General features: G+C 39.6%; 1 protein-coding gene across 2 annotated transcripts in view; it reads right to left on the bottom strand.

The window, feature by feature from the left end:
* The window catches only part of TNRC6A (trinucleotide repeat containing 6A), a 101,850-nt gene that overhangs the window by 38,221 nt on the left and 44,519 nt on the right, over nucleotides 1-19,110 (bottom strand). The window contains exon 5 of one of the 2 annotated variants that reach the window (XM_011958265.1): nucleotides 11,401-11,814. In XM_011958265.1, the coding sequence (XP_011813655.1) occupies nucleotides 11,401-11,814 (414 nt within the window). Of the gene's footprint in view, nucleotides 1-11,400; nucleotides 11,882-19,110 lie in introns of those variants that run through there. The other variant, XM_011958266.1, reaches the window with a different exon arrangement.

Raw genomic sequence — 19,110 nt, 5'->3', positions numbered from 1 at the left:
TCCCAGGTTCACGCCATTCTCCTGCCTCAGCCTCCCAAGTAGCTGGGACTACAGGCGCCTGCCACCACGCCCGGCTAATTTTTTTTTTTTTGTATTTTTAGTAGAGACAGGGTTTCACCGTGTTAGCCAGGATGGTCTCGATCTCCTGACCTTGTGATCCATCTGCCTTGGCCTCCCAAAGTGCTGGGATTACAGGAGTGAGTCACTGCGCCCGGCCACAAGTTTATAAAAATTTTTAAGAATGGTAAGAATTTGAAAGCTTTTATCATTACATTCCATTTCATTAGTATCCATCTTCAACCTGAAATATTACATCCAAGTAACAATGTTTTCAGTTCAACTTTCTCTCATAAAATTTTCTTAATTTACCTTCCTAACCACATTTATATAAAAGGACAGAAAAGTAATGGTTAATTGTTATGCTGAAGATCACAGAATTATTATGATCTCAAAAAATCAACTTCTGACACTGGAGCCGTTTGATGACCAGTTATTTAATCCTATAATCTTGGACTTCCTGCTATGTATTACTATCTAGTTATTTTACCACAGGTAGGGCGGTTCTAGTGCTTCTGATAGTTCCCCATACTCTTAATTCACACTTGGTTTAGGATCTGGTAGGTAGACATTTCTCAGGGGCATTAACCTGCATAAGCCACGTGCATTTCGACTGCCTTGAGGGGCAGGTTATATTGCCGTTTTCTACTAGAGCACCAATCAGAATCACAGGTAGTGCTTTTAAATATACATGTTCAAGGCAATGTCCCAGACCTAATGAGCCAACCTTCATGGGTTGTAGGCCTAGGAGATAAACAGAAGTCACTATTAAGGTGATTTGCTAAAATGGAAAATCAGATTCAATTTGCATCATTTTCTCTCAAAGCACAATCATTAAGCAGCAAAAGATGATGAGCTGGAAAGAGTCTGGAAAAGTGACTGGAGAGAGACCAGAAATGATATAAATTCATCAAATAATACACTTTAAAGTTCCATAGATGACTCTAATTTCCACTCCTTGTTTAAGAATCATTTCTTTAATGATTCCTAAAGCTGCGAAAGAAGATTTGCCATCTTTCAGTGCCCATGAGGAGAATTTCTCATGAAATAAAGGGTAACAGTAAGTCAGACTCACTGGGTATAAGCAAATCAACACACTAACATCTGCACCGGCACCATCAACAAATGTTTGGCATTCAGGACTATGTCTGACAACTTTGTGTGCACTTTTATCACTGAATCCTTACAGCTACCCTAGAGGATAGGCATTACCTTCACTTGCAGATGACAAAACTGAGGTTCACAGGTTAATTTATGGAAAATTAAGTGAGAAAGGCAGGATTCATCCGAATCCTTCATAAAGCAAGGTGCCTAAGAATGTAGACAGGACTCTAGAGACACCCAGATTCAAGTCTGAAAACTCTGTATGACCATTATCTGCAAAACCAGAATATAAACAATACTTCTTAACCTGGTTCTTTTGTTAATTGTATCATCATATGTAAAGCATTAAGCTCAGTGCTGGCTGCAAATAAGTGCCTTGTTAGGGTCAATTTGACATAGTGATTAACAGCACAGATTGGGTAGCCAGAATGCTTGGGTTTAAGAGACACTCCTACCATTTACTAGCTGTGTGACCATGGTAAGATCCTCAATCCCTGTGCCTAGTTTCATCTCTAAAGTAGAAATAGTATTAGTACCAGGCCAGGCGCAGTGGCTCACCCCTGTAATCCCAGCACTTTGGGAGGCCAAAATGGGCGGATCGCGAGGTCTGGAGTTCGAGACCATCCTGGCCAACAGGGTGAAACTCTGTCTCTACTAAAACTACAAAAAATGAGCCGGATGTGGTGGCGGGCCCCTGTAGTCCCAGCTACTCGAGAAGCTGAGGCAGGAGAATTGCTTGAACCGCAGAGGCAGAAGTTGTTGCAGTGAGCCGAGATGGCGCCACTGCACTCCAGCCTAACGACAGAATGAGACTCCGTCTCAAAAAAAAAAAAAAGAAACAGTATTAGTATCAATCTCACACAACTGTGGTGTGGATTATTAAAAGTACTCTGTACTGACCAGGTGCGGTGGCTCACGCCTATAATCCCAGCACTTTAGGGGGCCAAGGTAGGTGGATCACGAAGTCAGGCGATGTTAATCATCCTGGCTAAAATGGTGAAACCCCGTCTCTACTAAAAATACAAAAAAATTAGTCGGGTGTGGTAGTGGGTGCCTGCAGTCCCAGCTACTCGGGAGGCCGAGGCAGAATGGCGTGAACCTGGGAGGCAGAGCTTGCAGTGAGCCAAGATCGCCTCACTGCACTCCAGCCTGGGCAATAGAGCATGGCTCTGTCTCAAAAAAAAGTACTCTGTACTATATCTGATCCATATTACGTGCTTAATAAATGAGGGCCATTATCACTGATAAATGCATGCTAATGATATTCATCTTTCAGTCCTATCTCCAAAGCATGTTTTTCATTCCACCACATCTCTCTTATGAAGAACAAAGTGAGAAATCATATAACTTCTTTACTTAAAATTTCCACTTAAGATACCTGAATATTCTACCTTAGATCCCCTATCTTAGATACCTTAGATATTCTGAAAGCAGAATCTTCTAATTCTGGATTTACACTCCAACAGAGTGTAAATTCCTCTCCTCCCAAAGGGGGCAAAAACTGCTTCTTTAAAAGTTTTTCTCATCTCAGTAAGTTTCCTAAAACCTAGAATTTATCTTCTATTCCTCCCTGTGCACAGCAAATCCAAAACAACATCAAGTCCAAAATCCATACACCTTTTCTCCAAATCTCAGACAGTCCAGCCCTTGTCACTTTCTTTTCCTGGACTACTGCAAAAGTATTTCTGCTGCCACTATTTGCATGCATAAGTGTGTGTGTGTGTGTGTGGCCACTTTCATAGGGCAGGAGTAAGAAAACAAGATTGGCCATCGAAAACAAAACTACCCAAATGGAAAATAAGAAATGGATCCAGAATTCAAGAGTGAAACACCAGAAGTATTCCCATAATGACGAGAAAAAGACAAAAATACTTGTCATCAATACTACTATTCGGTCCAGTATTAGAAGTACTAACTGATAAAATATGACTCAAAAATGGGAGGTAAAGACAACAGATAGAGGCAAAAAAGATCAACATGAAAAAACAATTTCCTTTCTACATGCCAAAAATAATCCAGGAGAAAATGTTGATGGGGAAAGATCTTAATCATTAAGAGCCATAAAGTAACTGGAATAAAGCTAGCAAAAATATTTAAAGTTGCATATGATTATATTTTATTGCAGACCATAGAAGACACTTGAAAGTAAAGAAATTTGTTACTGGATATGAAGATGTAACAATGCTCTAAGTTTAATTCAATTATAAGAAATTGTTAACAAGAGTCTGTAAAAATGATTATAAGTGATTTAAAAATTCTGTAAAGCAAATGGGAGAGTAACCCTCTAAAAGATTTCAAAAGAAGAGGTTGTGAAGAAGGAAATCTGTACTATCAGGAAATAGTTGAACAGCACTGCACTGTCAGACAGCACTTTGACTGAACAGAAAAAGTAACCCAGAAACAGATCCAAGTATATGTCAAAGATACTATTTCAAGGATTAGCATTTTAAATCAGTGGGGAAAGGGAATATTCAGTACTTGGAAAACTTTTTAAAATGAGATAATCTATTTTTAAAAATCCCAAATGATTAAAACATTAAAAGATGAAACCATGAAGCTATCAATGAATAAGTATTTTTTATACACAAACCGTATGTGGCAGATTTCACTTGTTAATGTTAGAATACATCAAAAGTAAAGCAAAAAAGCAAACACCTGAATATATTCTGCAAATGAGTTCTATCACCTTTAATGTTAGTGAAAAATGTTCTCAGATTCTGGTCATGACCTGGTTTGGTGGCTAAGTTTGTCTTTTAAAATATTATTAACTAAAATCCCATTTTTAATCTAGAAGCCACTTGATCAAAACCTAAATTAAAAATTATTTTAAAAATTGGGTTACCAATAGTGAGTTACAAGGCATTCTGGGTTATAAAAAAGGTTTTAGTTTAGAAAAAAAAATTTGTTTGGCATTCTAGCTCATCCCTGTAATCCCAGCACTTTGGTAGGCGGAGGAGGCAATACTGGTTGGGTCCAGGAGTGAGACCATCCTGGGCAACCTAGCAACACCCCATCTCTACAAAAAATAAAAAAAATCAGCTGGGCGTGGTGGCATACACCTGGGGTCCCAGCTCCTTGAGAGGCTGAGGCAGAAGGATCGCTTGAGCCTGGGAGGTTGAGGCTGTAGTGAGTTGTGACTATGCCACTGCACTCAGCCTAGGTGACAGAGCTAGAGTCTGTCTCAAAATGAATAAATAAATAAAAATAAATAAAAGGTGTTGGCTGGGCACAGTGGCTCACTCCTGTAATCTCAGCACTTTGATAGGCTGAGGCGGGTGGATCAACTGAGGTCAAGGGTCTGGGGCCAGCCTGGCCAACAGGGTGAAACCCCATCTCTACTAAAAATATAAAAATTAGCTGGGCATGCGGCAGGCACCTATAATCCCAGCTACTCAGGAGGCTGAGGAAGGAGAATCACTTGAACCCAGGAGGTGGTGGTTGCAGTGAGTCGAGATCATGCCACTGCACTCCAGCCTGGGCATTATATAAGAGCGAAACTCCATCTCAAAACAACAACAACAACAAAAAAAACAAAATGTGTTGCAGGGGATGGGAACAGACACTATTATAACGGAAAGGGTAAAAAGCATAGGACTCGTCAGGAATCATTACTAATATGTTTCAGAGTCAGAGATTATTTCAGATTTGGAAGAAGTCAGATAATTTATTGTGCTTATAGACACACAAGACCCAGTGCTGTAAATGATCTGGAAGATAAACATAGAGAAGCATCACTAAGTAGAGTATTATCACTCAGCTTTTCCAGGAAATAATGAGAAATAGCAAATCTCTGTGCTAGTGGGGAGAAAGGGGGCAGCTGAGTTTTACTGAGCGTAATGCAAAATGTTTATACACTGCAATGCTGTAGGCAAACTTAGATTTGGAAGGTTGTGCGTTATTTAGAAATATTTGAAATCCAAAGTATCATTAACATCCTACTTTCATACAAAATACCCACAGAAGTGTGATCACCAACAGTACCACACTAAAAAAACATAAATAAATAATCATACATAAAAGAACATCTATCCAAAAAAAATCAAAGAGGTTATGTGGGGGCTGAACAAAGACTGGTGATAATTCTAGTGACATAAAAAAACAGCATCGGCTGGGCGCGGCGGCTCATGCCTGTGATCCCAGCACTTTGGGAGGCCTAGGTGGGCAGATCACCTGAGGTCAGGAGTTCGAGACCAGCCTGGCCAACATGGTGAAATCCCATCTCTACTAAAAATACAAAAATTAGCTGGGCATGGTGGTGGGCGCTTGTAATCTCAGCTACTCAGGAGGCCAAAGCAGGAGAATGCTTGAACCCGGGAGGCGGAGGTTGGAGTGAGCCGAGATCGTGCCATTGCACTCCAGCCTGGGCAACAGAGCGAGACTCTGTTTCAAGAGAAGAGAAGAGAAGAGAAGAGAAGAGAAGAGAAGAGAAGAGAAGAGAAGAGAAAAGAAACAGCATCACTTATTCAGGAAGAATTTAGATTCATGGACATTCAAATATTTTTCTTCTAAATATACAGCATCTAACAAACAAAACAGTTAAATATTTATTTTCTACCTTAAAGACTTTCAATTTCACCAGAAAGGGAAGAGCTTCAAAAGTAAATAATATTTATGTTTTACAACGTTTCCAAGGAGTATGAGAGAGATGGGAATATGAGAAAACCTTAGATGCACAATTTCAAATTACTCTTTTTTTTTTAAACGGAGTCTTGCTCTGTCGCCCAGGCTGGAGTGCAGTGGTGCGATCTTGGCTCACTATAAGCTCTACCTCCCAGGTTCACGCCATTCTCCTGCCTCAGCCTCCCAAGTAGCTGGGACTACAGGCGCCTGCCACCATGCCCGGCTAATTTTGTTTTTTGTATTTTTAGTAGAGACGGGGTTTCACCGTGTTAGCCACAATGGTCTCGATCTCCTGACCTCGTGATCTGCCCGCCTTGGCCTCCCAAAGTGCTGGGATTACAGGTGTGAGCCACCACGCCTGGCCTCAGATCACTCTTAAGTACAAAATTCAAAATGTCTCTTCTGGTTATTCTTGCCTTTGGCTCAGGGTTTGGCAAACTTGTTCTACACTGGTCCAGTTAAACATTTCAGGCCTTGCAGGCCAGATGGTCTGTGAAAACTATTTAACTCTGCCATTGTAGCTTGAAAGCGGCCCACAGACGTTATGTAAATGAATGGGTGTGGGTATCTCCCAATAAAGCTGGACTGAAATAGGCCCAAATCTCTGTTCCAGAATTGAAAAGACAAATGTAATACCACAACCAAATGCAATGCATGAATCATGACTGGCTTCCGGTTTGAGAGATGGGGTGAAGATGACAGGGAGATGGATACAAAAGACTTTCTTGGGGATGCTGCTCTAGACCAGATGGTGAACACCTCAACCAGGGCAACTGGTAGCAGCAGTATCAAGGAGGGGGACAGAAAAGTGGGAGGTATTTAAGAGTTAAAATTGGCTGGGCATGGTGGCTCACGCCTGTTAGCCCAGCACTTTGCGAGGCTGAGGTAGGCGGATCACGAGGTCGGGAGATCGAGACCATTCTGGCTAACATGGTGAAACCCTGTCTCTACTAAAAACACAAAAAATTAACCAGGCGTAGTGGCACGCGCCTGCAATCCCAGCTACTCGGGAGGCCGAGGTAGGAGAATGGCGTGAACCCAGAGTCGGAGCTTGCAGTGAGCCAAGATCGTGCCACTGTACTCCAGCCTGGGCGACAGAGTGAGACTCCATCTCAAAAAAAATAAAAAAAAATAAAAAAGAGTTAAAATCAGCAGAGTACAGTAACCCTGTGAGACATACAGAAGAGGGAAGAGTAAAGCATGATTTCAAGGTTTCTAGATGGGCGACTGGATGAATGGGGGCGGCAACTATTTGAGCAAAGGAATGCAGAAGGAGGAAGTGGTATGGGGGCAACACTAAGAGTTCAAGTTTGGACATACTGAGTTTTGAGGGGCCCAACGTCAACTGAAGACTTCCAGAAGAGGACCTAAAATGTGGGGAGATCTGAAACAAAGCCTTGGGAGGGAACAAAAAGGTTTGCATTTGACATTCAGAAGATCAGTGACTTCAGCAATAGAGTTATTTTAGTCAAGTGAGCAGAAGCCAGATTATGAGACACCGATGTAATACAATAAGGACTACAAGTACAGACCATTCCTTCAATAACACTGAAAGGCGGGAGGGAGAAATTCTGTAATAGCCTCAAAAGACTATGGGGATTTTGCCGGGCATGGTGGCTCACGCCTCTAATCCCAGCAGTTTAGGAGGCCAAGGCAGCCAGACAGCTTGAGCTCAGGAGTTCAAGACCAGCCTGGGCAACATGGCTAAATCCCATCTCTACAAACCACACAAAAATTCACCAGGCGTGGTGGCAAACGCCTGTAGTCCCAGCTACTCAGGGAGACTGACTGAAGTGGGAGGATCACTTGAGCTGGGAGGTTGAGGCTGTAGTCAGCCATGTTCATGCCACTGCACTCCAGCCTGGGTGACAAAGTGAGACCCTGTCTCCTCAAAAAAAAGAAAAAAAAAAGAGTACGGAGACTTAACGAAAATTTTTTTTAAGGATAGAGAAGATATGAGTTTGTTTATCATCCAAGGGGAAGGTGCAAGTTCCAAGCAAGCAGAAGCTGCAAGACAGCAAGGATGTACACCGTGCTAAAAGCCCAATGCAAGAGCAGAGATGGATGGAATGGACAGCATGTTAACCTTTAAACATCTCCAGAAACTTTAATGTTAACATTTTTGGTTAAAACATCCCAATTACTGGTCATTCACCATTATGCCTCAAATGTCTTCTTCTTTTAAAAAATAACTATTTCAAACATAGAAAAGTCCATAAAAGAGTAATATAAAATATACCCATACACCTTAAGAAATACATTACTAGTATGGCAGAAAAAACTCGTATTCTCTCTCTTTCCTTCCCCAGTGGGTATACCAGTGGTAATCACTCATGTAAATCTTTATATCTTACTACATTTGAATTCATCCCCTAAGCAATACATAGTGTTCTATATGCTTTATATTTTATATAAACGCTAGCATACTCTGAACAAACAAGCAAGCAATACATTCTTGGGACAACTAGCAAAAATGTGGACACAAACTATTAGAAGATATTGTTGTTCTTTTACTTAGCGGTGATAATGGTATTGTGGTTGTACAGGAGACTATGCTTATTCTTAGGATAATTACCTGTGAAGTATTAAAGTTGAAGTGTCAGTGTTTGCAACTTACTTTTAAGTGGTTCAACAATAACGTGCACATGTATGCATATATGAGACAGAGAAAGAGATGTGTGTCAAGATGGGACAATGTTAACTACCAGATTTGGGTGGAGGGTGTATGAGTGTTCACGATTCTAGTTTTCTTAACTTTTCTGTATGAATCATGTCAGGTGGATAAAAAATGGGATAGAACACTTTGGCCTATAAGAACAATAAGAACAATATTGCTCCTGTTGAGCTTACTGGTCCCCCCAAAGCCTTCACTCTCACTACATGGTTTGTGGGCCCCGATATTAAAAGTTATTTCACCCCTTTGGGCTCTAAGTGGTCAACTGCAAAAAAGAGGTCTCAAGTCCCAATTTAAACCATCAATAAGTGTCTAAGGCCCAGCCCCAAACTGGCAGCCCAGGGCTAGTCTGCAGAGTTGTCTAGTTTGACTAGCACAGGATTCTAAAAAAATTAAAAACGAGAACATAAAAAAGCCAAATACAAATGGATCAAACAAAACAAAACAAAACAAAAAAACCAAGCTAACATTATGTTTCCCCAATTCTGAACTACATGTAGTTCACAACAAAGAATGATCATGTTTCTGGGCTACTGTGCACGCTGCTTATACTATCTAGTACCCTGTTCTTCACTGGCCTCTAGGCTACTTCCTAATCTGTAAAATGAAGATGATACTATCTACTCTGTAAAAGAAGCATTAAGTAAGTTAGTAGTGTGTGGACACAGTAAGCACTCCATAAGGATTAGCCACTATATCGTCATTAATATTAATAACTTGGTAGGAGCTGGATATACCTAACTCATAAGAAGCCTTCACTAACTCTTCTGGTCTATTTTGCAAGCTAAAGTTTCTATTACCAATCCTAGTAACACCTAGAAAGATGTTTTAATGTAAATATGTAAAATATGCTGGTAAGTGGGGATTCACAAATTTTTTAAGAGACAAAAGTACAAATCTGGCTCTTCTTTGGAATGCCTTGGTTTCATCATCTGCATTTTCTAGTTGTTTTTTGAGACTGAATCCAGGCTTCAGTTAGATTGCTGCACCCTCCTCACTTCCAACTTAGCCTCCACATCAATGCAGTCCACCCTGGTAAAATTCTTTTAGAAATAGGCAGGATGTTTTTCCTTCTCAGCCTTTTTTTGAAGACTTCTTCCTATGCCCACACCTGAGGGCTTCTTCTCATCTGAATGCACACTTGTAACACTTTTGATATTTTTGACTCAGAGTTATTTTTGAGAAGCAAGATTCTTACACTTCTGTTGTTTCCATTTCAAAAACAGGCACCTTTCATTTCCCCAAGTGAAAAGGCATATTTGACATATTTTCTAAATATACTATCCCACTTCACTGTTTTGTTCAGTGCCATTCCACCTTGCTTAGCTCACAGCAGGTACTCCATCATTTGTTGTATAACTAACCTCTCCCAAAGTTTTTAACCGCATTTTTCATCATGCTGATGACCAATACATTTGCTTCCAACCTGACTTCCCAGGTGAACTTCAAATTACTAATTGCCTACTACTTGGCACTAGATCTAGTATGTCTAAACCAAACTCTTCTTGAGAAGTGCAGGTCCTTCTATAAGAGTTATTAGGAAGATAATTTATTTGGCACCTAGATATCAGGCATTAATCTAGCTCCTTTAATAACATGCCATATAATTAAGTCCCCACAGCAACCTTATAGGGTTGGGTACTACTGTTTTACAGATTAGCAAAGAAGGTCAGATGTGTTATGTGGCTAAGCTCATACAGGTAATAAGGTGCTGGGAAATTAGGGAGTAAATATTAACTCAGGACAATGACTTAAATTTGTATCCTTTCCAATAACAATGTGCCTATGCTAGAAAACTCACATTTGTGTCCTCTTCCTCATTACCTATCACATCTTGTATGGTGCCAAAGCATAGCATGGTGGTTACGAGCATAGCTTTGGAGTCAAACAGATCTTGATGTGAGTCCAGGATCTGCTACTTATTCACCGTGAATACCATAATATATTACAATGTACAGAGTAGTTCTTGGTATATAAAAGAGAGCACAGGTGCAGAAAGTGAGTACAACCTGGGACAGTTAGGAAAGACTGCTCAGGCACATGGAGCAATTAAGTAACCTGCCCAAGGTCACACACACTGGGATATGGGGGCACCAGGATGCAAGGCCGCAGTCTGATTCTAGACTTCCTTCTTTATCAGTATGCTATACTGCCTCTAGAATTGTATTTTTGTAAGGGCACCTTGATTCCCCCCCTCAACCCTAGCACCTAATTCTCTATCTGGCTTGTGGTAGAACTTTAAAATAGTTGGATAAATGAATGAATGGACGGACTAATAGACCATCAAAACTTTCCAGAACATGTTGAAACAAACTGGGCTTTGAGAAAACTTGTAATCACATACTAGATTTATTTTCTGCCTCACAATCACTATCAAGCTCAGAGAAGTCACTCTGAGGCAAATAACTAAATGCATTTCCTCTGTTTGAATATAATTTCCATGAGTGCCAGTCTTTTTATGGCATGTGGTAACTGAATGAGCTTGGGCAAGTTACTTAATGTCTTGGTGTGTCAGCTGCCTCTACTGAAAGTGGAGGTTAAGAACTAATCTGAATCGTGTAAGACAAACTCAGAACATAGAAGTAAAGACAGAATTTAATATTGTTGAACATTAAATTGCAATAATATGTACAACTGCTCAGCACATGGCCTGGGGGGAAGGGTGCTCAATTTTGGCTACAGTCTTACAGTCAACTTTAGCTATAAGCTCCTTATTAAAATGGGCAGAACCTGAAGGGAGAATAAGTAAAATAATCATTTTAAAGTAGGTAACTTACAGGAAATATTTTAAGATTCCCCATTCATAACTCCCTATAAAGAACTCTTATATTAAAGTCCAGATACTGATGAATACAAATACATCACCAAAAAGTTACAAATTTATTAACTTGCTATACAGCTAACGATGATAAGGTGTGAGTCTCGTAAGAAATGCCTTCTCTCACCTGACTGGTTTTTGCTGTTCTGCACCTCTCCGTTATTTTGTGGCTGTTGATTTGTTAAAGCACTGCTTTCTGACTGGCTGTTTAACACTTTAACAGCAGATCCAAGGTTTGCTGCTATGACAGGAAAATGCTGACCCCTCTTTAGAAGCTGTTTGTGTTCCTGGTGGCGAAATCGTGGAGGTACTTCACGAGGATACCGAGGCAAGGCCTGTGGCTGCTGCGGCTGTGGCTGCTGCTGCGGCTGCTGTGGCTGCTGCTGCGGCTGCTGTGGCTGCTGCTGCGGCTGCTGCTGTGGCTGCTGATTGTTGGCTGTAGCTCGCTTGGCATTATTATTAGTGCTGGTTGCTGTGGAAGTGCCGTTATTAGAGTTGGCAGGCTGAGGCTGGCTTACACTGGGCTTTATCTGTTCTGGCACTAATCCCAACAAAAGAAAAGGGGTGGAAAACATTAGCCAGTAAAGTGTACCTCCAAAGTAAGCCATCTAAATTCAAAGGCACTAAGAAAAATAATCCTAAAAAAAACAGAATCTTTCCGTGAGCAGGGATATCCTCATTTACAGGCTCAAATTTTGTTAGGAGATGTCACTGCCAAGAGTCAAATTTCACTTCTGCTAACTACCTATCCAATAAGGGCCCAAGGACTTTTGGCCAAGACAACAACTCATGTTTACTATCCCTTTTCCCACATTACACTCTGGTCAAAGACATCATCATCTGATCATTACAAAACCAGGGAACTCGCAATGACTCAAAGAACAAATGTGGCCAATTTTCAGTAGTCCTAAGAGAATCCTCTATTCCCTGGCAACTGTTCTTATTCTGCCTCATTGTTAACGTGTTTGGTCTCTATTTTTCATCTTCGGAAGACAACACAAGAACAACACAAGGTTAGAAAACAACCTGCTGGTTTTCTTACAAAAAGCCAAAGTTAACAATGTAAAAATGTAAAATCTGAATCGTGTAAGACAAACTCAGAACATAGAAGTAAAGACAAAGATAACGTATCTATGAGATGAATCAAAATCAGAGAAATAATCTGGATGCTCTATCTTAAATCTGAAAAATAAATCAGAAACTGCAAATAGGGAAACTGTTGACTCATAAAAGAGTGTAAAGAAAGAAAACTGATGGAAATGCCTTAAGCCAGTGTAAGTAAACCCAGCTGGAGAAGTACAGAGATGCATGGTGTATGAGCTTTTGGTGCCAGGTTTCAACCCCAGCCCTGCCTTTACAAGCTTTGTGTCTTTGGGCAAGTTGTATAAACCTAACTGAGCCTGCTGTTTTCCCGGTAAAATAGAGATAGTACTTACACCTTGCAGAGCTATCCTAAGGTTAAATGTCTTCATGTTTATAAAACACAGAACATAAGGCTATATAAACAGTGGCTATTCATTAATGACTGACACAATACCACCTTATACTTTGGTAGCAGTTGAATGTTTCTATGAAATTTTTTAATGTATCCTCACAGATACCACTGTCAGATAAGTGAAGTGAAACACCCCCATGTTACTGGTGAGGACACTCAGAAAAAATCTCCATTCAAGCTCCCACCCTGGAATTAAAACAGCCCACCATTCACCATCTGAGTTACCTCTGTGTCTTTCTCCTCTATAAAGTAGGAACAGTCTTGGTCAAGTGCCCAGGGTGTTGTAACCACTCAGTAAACAGAAGTGAAGTTATTAATTGTGTCCAAAAGAAATCTTTATCAAATGCCTACAATAGATACGATGATGTCATTAAACCCTTGGTCACCTGAGTTTACAATAACCATCAACTTCCTCTTCCACACTCTCAGCTCTAGCCCCCCTTCACCTAAGAAACTGGTCTCCCCATTTTCTTCCTTCTCTGAACATCTGTTAAATTTACTCTATGTCATTTATACTTTTTAAACATAATATATGATCTTGGCCTCTTATTTTTTTTTGTGTCACTTCAATTTTTCTAAAGTAATACGAACTGTAGTTCAGGAAGAATTACAGTGAAAAATTACAAACATTCCATCTACTGTTTATAATGCTTTCATTCTTGATGCTCACTGACAAGTCTCTTACTGATAATTGGGGCAAAGTGCTTTCTAGGCCTAATTATTGGTGAAAATTTTGTCTCCCAGACAATATAATGCTTCTAATATGTAACAATAACATATATTCCTTTGTGTGCCTCATGTAGTAATAAGCAGATACTGGCTATCAAAAACACTTCATGAGGACAATACGGCACTAGAATATTCTAAAGTACCTCTGAAACCTAAGGAAGATAAAGTACAGGCAGCCCTCCACATCTGTGTGTGCCCCACCCACAGATTCAACCAACCATGGATCAAAAATACTAAGCAAACAAACCAAAAATAAAAATACAAATAAACACCAATGCAACTATTTACACAGCATTTACATTATATTTGGTATTGTAAGTAATCTACAGATGATTCAAAGTATATAGGAGAATGTGTGTAGGTTATATGCAAATACTACACCATTTTATATACGGGACTTGAACATGCATGAATTTTGGTATCTGTTGGGGGTCCTGGAACCAATGTATCACAGATACCAAGGGACAACTATATATGTAATATTATAAGGAACCTAAAAAAGTTTACTTAGCTTTTACATGCTTAGTACTGGACCCAGCGTGGCATTTGGCAATCGAGTATCAACTTAAAGTGGTAGTTACCCGCTGCTGTAATACAGGTTTGTTGCCACTTCATTACTTTAAAAATCTAAGTATTAAAAAATAACATTGTGACAATTTTATGCCCAAACCAGGTGTGTGAGAAAGGAGCAGGAAGATGCTTTTTATTTATCAAAGAACCAGAAGATAACCTATATACAAAAACTGTGAATGATCTATATGAAGGCATGTATAAGAACCTAACACTAAATCAAAGGTGACCAGAGGTTCAGAAGCAACATCAATACTTGTCACCCAGCAACTTCACCTCTACCTCAAACTCAAGTAAATGCTGTATTTCGCATCAGTAAAGTACCACGTGGAAAACAAAGCTGAGATAGGTATTCATTTCCCGGGGCAGAAAACTTCATTAAAACCAGTAAAGACATCAAGATAATGTAACCACTGATTATTAAATGAAGCTAATCTGAAGTACAATCTTAGATATAAAATAAGACACAGAAGTAATGAGTGAAGGATTAAAAAGTGAACACAGGTGGGGGTTGCTAAGTAACAAATACCAATACTAATACTGGCTATGATGTATGTGTAGTTAAAATGTTAACTATGTTCATAATCACCCAAACCACTGGAAGGGGGGGAAAAGGAAAATTAGAAAACTTCATCTATTCAGCAGACACGGAAAATGGAATTTTAAAAAATTTCAAAGTTCTGGTTAATGCAAACTAGGATGCTAAATAGAAGCCCCAAAATACCTGTATCACAATAAATGTGAATGGGTTAAGTTCACTAGCTAAAAGATAAAGCCTCAAACTAAGAAAGGAAAAACAAACTTAGTAAACTTTGCAAAAAGCACTCTTAAACAAAACAACTCAGCAAGGTTTAAAAAAAAAGTAGAGAGGAAGATATACAACCAAGAAAGGCTAAGAAAATTAAAATGAAAATACTGATATCAGACAAAATAAAATTCAAAGAGAAAAGCATTATAAAGGATAAGAGAAATTTCATATTCATAATAAAAGAAACTAAAAAGACATGAGCAATTAAGCACTTTTATATGCCAAGTCTCATAATATCAAAACATGTAAAATAAATGGAGACAGAGTAAACCAGAAAAAAGCAAAGCCATGTACCTTGAAAACAAATAACATCTTTTTGACAAATGTCCATGAAACAATCATAAGAAGTTAACGTGCACATACATGCCATACAACAGCAAAGAAAACATCAATAAATTGCAAAGGCTAGAAATAATACAGTGGATATTGCTGGATTACAATGTAATGTCACTAAAATCATAAAACTAGCAAATAAAAATCTGCCTTAAATAAATTTCAATTGCATAACACAAATTTTTCAGCTAAAAACAGAAAAGAAAAAGAAAAAAGTACATTTCAAGATGAAGAAGAAATAAACACGAAACTACAGGGTTACCAAGAAAATAATACTGAAAACACTGCATACAATACATTTTGAGATCCAGCTAAACCAGAGCTCAAAAAAAAAATTCATAGCCTTATTTCCAACAAGAACATAATGCATCCAACTCAAGAAGGGGGAAAACACCCACACACATTAAAGTAAAGGAAACAGAAACAATTAGTAAACATAAAAGAGTGATCAATGACTTTAAAAGTAAATCAATAAATCCAAGGCATGCTTCTATGAAAAATAGTTAACTTTATTAAAAAATGAAAATGGAAAAAACCTTCTGAAATTAATATATTTCTTTATGTTCAAATCTATAAATATGAAAAGCTGGAGGAGGGAGTAATTTAACATTGACCATAGAAGAGGCAGGAAATCTAAATAGATTAACTAGTTTACAAAGAAGAAATAAGAGAAATTTATGAAAGTTATCTATCATGATCAGATAATTTCCCTGATTAATACTACCACACTTTTTTCTTTTTCACTAGTGTATACTTATTTTTGGAGACAAGAGTCTCGCTCTGTTGTCCAGGCTGGAATGCTGTGGTGCAATCTTGGCTTACTGCAACCTCCACCTCCCTGGTTCAAGTGCCTCAGCCTGAGGAGTAGCTGGGATTACAGGTGTGTGCCACCATGTCCAGCTAATTTTTGTATTTTTAGTAGAGATGGGGTTTTACATGTTGGCCAGGCTGGTCTCGAACTCCTGATCTCAGGTGATCCTCCTGCCTCGGCCTCCCAAAGTGCTGGGAGCCATTGCACCCAGCCTTTAATAGTTTTTTGTTTTTGTTTTTGTTTTTTTTTAAAGACAGGGTTTTGCACTTGTTGCCCAGGCTGCAGTGCAATGGTGTGATCTTGGCTCACTGCAACCTCCCCCTCCAGAGCCTTGCAACAGCAAGACCCTCTTTCAAGAAAAGAAAAAAGAAAAAGAAACATGTATCTCTAAACCTAATGGCATTTAAATTATTGCAGAGCACAGTAAAAGATGGAACACCGGCCGGGCGCGGTGGCTCAAGCCTGTAATCCCAGCACTTTGGGAGGCCAAGGCGGGCGGATCCCGAGGTCAGGAGATCGAGACCATCCTGGTGAACACGGTGAAACCCCGTCTCTACTAAAAAAATACAAGAAACTAGCCGGGCGAGGTGGCGGGCACCTGTAGTCCCAGCTACTCCGGAGGCTGAGGTGGGAGAATGGCGTAAACCCGGGAGGCGGAGCTTGCAGTGAGCTGAGATCCGGCCACTGCACTCCAGCCTGGGCGACAGAGTGAGACTCCGTCTCAAAAAAAAAAAAAAAAAAGATGGAACACCAACATAACACTGTTACCAATAAGTCAGGCTAAATTTTGGTCATCCCAAACGTGAATAAAAGCAAGAGATATAAATAGCACCGGGAGTGAAAAAGACACAAATTCAAACGTGGAGATTATCAAAAGACAAGAAAATATTACGTACAATCTATCCCAGTAAAACAAAACCCAACTAAATTGAACTATGTTGTACAATAGGGGTCGGCAAGTTCTTTCTGTAAAGATGAGACAGTAAATATTTTGGGCTTTGCAGACCATAGAGTCTGTGACAACCACTCAACTCTGACACTGTAGCACCAGAGCAGCCACAGACAACAGGTAAATGCAAACAAATGGATGTGACTATATTCCATAACACTGCATATGCAAAACCAGGCAATGGGCCAGATTTCACCTGCAGACTGTAGTTTTCCAAACTCTGCTTTATCAAATGTAATTTACCAAAATAGGCTCACAGAAGAATAGAAGGTCCTACAGTATAACAGCAGAAACTCTGAAAGGGTCTCCCAAGATTTATCCCTCCAAAACACACCAGGCATACAAAAATACAAAAGCCAGGCACAGCAGCACACGCCTGTAGTCCTGAGGCAGGAGGACTGCTTGAGCCAAAAAGTTCAAGTCAGGCATGGGCAACATGGTAAGGCCCCAACTCCTGAATGAACGAATGAAATAACATAACATAACATAACATAACATAACATAACATAACATAACATAACATAACACAACACAACATAAAATGCACCAGGCTCAGATAACAGGGGGTGTGTGTGGATGGGTGTGTTCCTCAAGAAACAAGTAATATTAATCTTACCTAAACTGTCCCAGGACAAGAAGTATAGGTTCAAAAGACTAGATGGAATCAAATCTCAGCTCTGCAACTTACTAGTTATATGACCATGGGCAAGGCACCTAACCACACTGCCTCCGCTGACTCACATCTCAAATGTTTTGGTCTCAAGGTCCTTTATACTCTGAAACACTGAGAACTCCAAAAGGTTTCATTTGTGGGTGTTGTATATACATTTACCATAATAAAAGTTTAAACAAATATTTTAAGTGAGTTAAAAATAAACTTATTACATATCAACACAGATACATTTTTTAAAAATTATTGCATTTTCCAAAACAAAATTAGTGAGAAGCATGGCACTGTTTTACATTTCTGTAAGTCTCTTTAACATCTGGCTTAACAGAAGACAGGTGGATTATCACATATGCACCTGCATCCAATTTGCTGTGATATCCCACACTGTGTCACCTCTGGAAAACTCCACTATATACTCATAATAAAAGTGAAACAGACAAATAAAGTCTTCCTGTTATTATGAAAATTGATTTGACCTCATAGATCTCATGAAAGAGTTTCGAGGAGCCTCCTAGGGATCCCGTCCTCAGATAAACTTCAAGAACCACTGCTACAGGATATGCACACACGGGATGCAACTGAATTTATGGTTCTGGAGTTCAAAAAAGTTTGGATTAAAAATATGGATTTAAGATTCAACATACAGGTGAGAAAACAGTTGTAGGAGAAGAAATGACAAAACCTCAAGAATGGGTTTAAGCAGCAGACAGAAGGAGCGAAGTAAAGGCAAGAACAAGTTATAACTGTCAGTGACAGGAGAGAAACCGTTCATTTTAGGTAATGGCTTAACTATCTATACAGTTACTCAAGCAGGAATTTCTTCTTCAATTTTTCCCTACCCCCCTGTACCTAGTCAGTCAACAGGCCCAACAGATTACCTCCTTGATAAAATTCAAATGCATCCTGTGTCTCCAAAGCCACTCCTGTGATTTAGGCCCCTCAACAATTTACTCTTACAAAAACCTCCTAATGGAACTGCCAGCCTGGCTCAAGTCTTGATCCCTGCCCCAACCACTTTCACGTCTCCCCAAATCTATCATCTATCTGCCCCAAATTATCTATACCATAAAACCACTTTTGGAACTTCTTTCTAAACTCCTTGGCATGGCCTCTCCCTACCTTTTTCCAGATTCATATCCTGCTATGTCCACACTCATTGCATTCTCTTCTACCACACCAAATACCTGCAATTCCCCAAAAGGTATCACGCTCTTTCAAGCTATTTCTTTTGCCCAAAATGCCTTGATACCTTTCTTGCAAATATTTTTGTCCATTTTGCCTAGGAAACAACTAATCTCCCCCACCCTCAGATTGGGCATATCTTAGAAGCATGTTATGTTATGACAACCAGATTGCCCTCCTCTATTCTGATGAAACTCTTACATATCCCTTATAATGCAGTCAATGTGCTCTGTAAGTGCTGGTTTCTTATTTCTCCTTCACTTTATCACTAGCATTCCCTGAACCAAGCA

Source organism: Colobus angolensis, unplaced genomic scaffold, assembly GCF_000951035.1.
Source record: "Colobus angolensis palliatus isolate OR3802 unplaced genomic scaffold, Cang.pa_1.0 Scaffold464, whole genome shotgun sequence".
NCBI classification, from domain to species: domain Eukaryota; kingdom Metazoa; phylum Chordata; class Mammalia; order Primates; family Cercopithecidae; genus Colobus; species Colobus angolensis.
The sequence above is the reverse complement of the archived record's forward strand: the minus strand, read 5'-3'. Positions and strand labels throughout refer to the sequence as shown.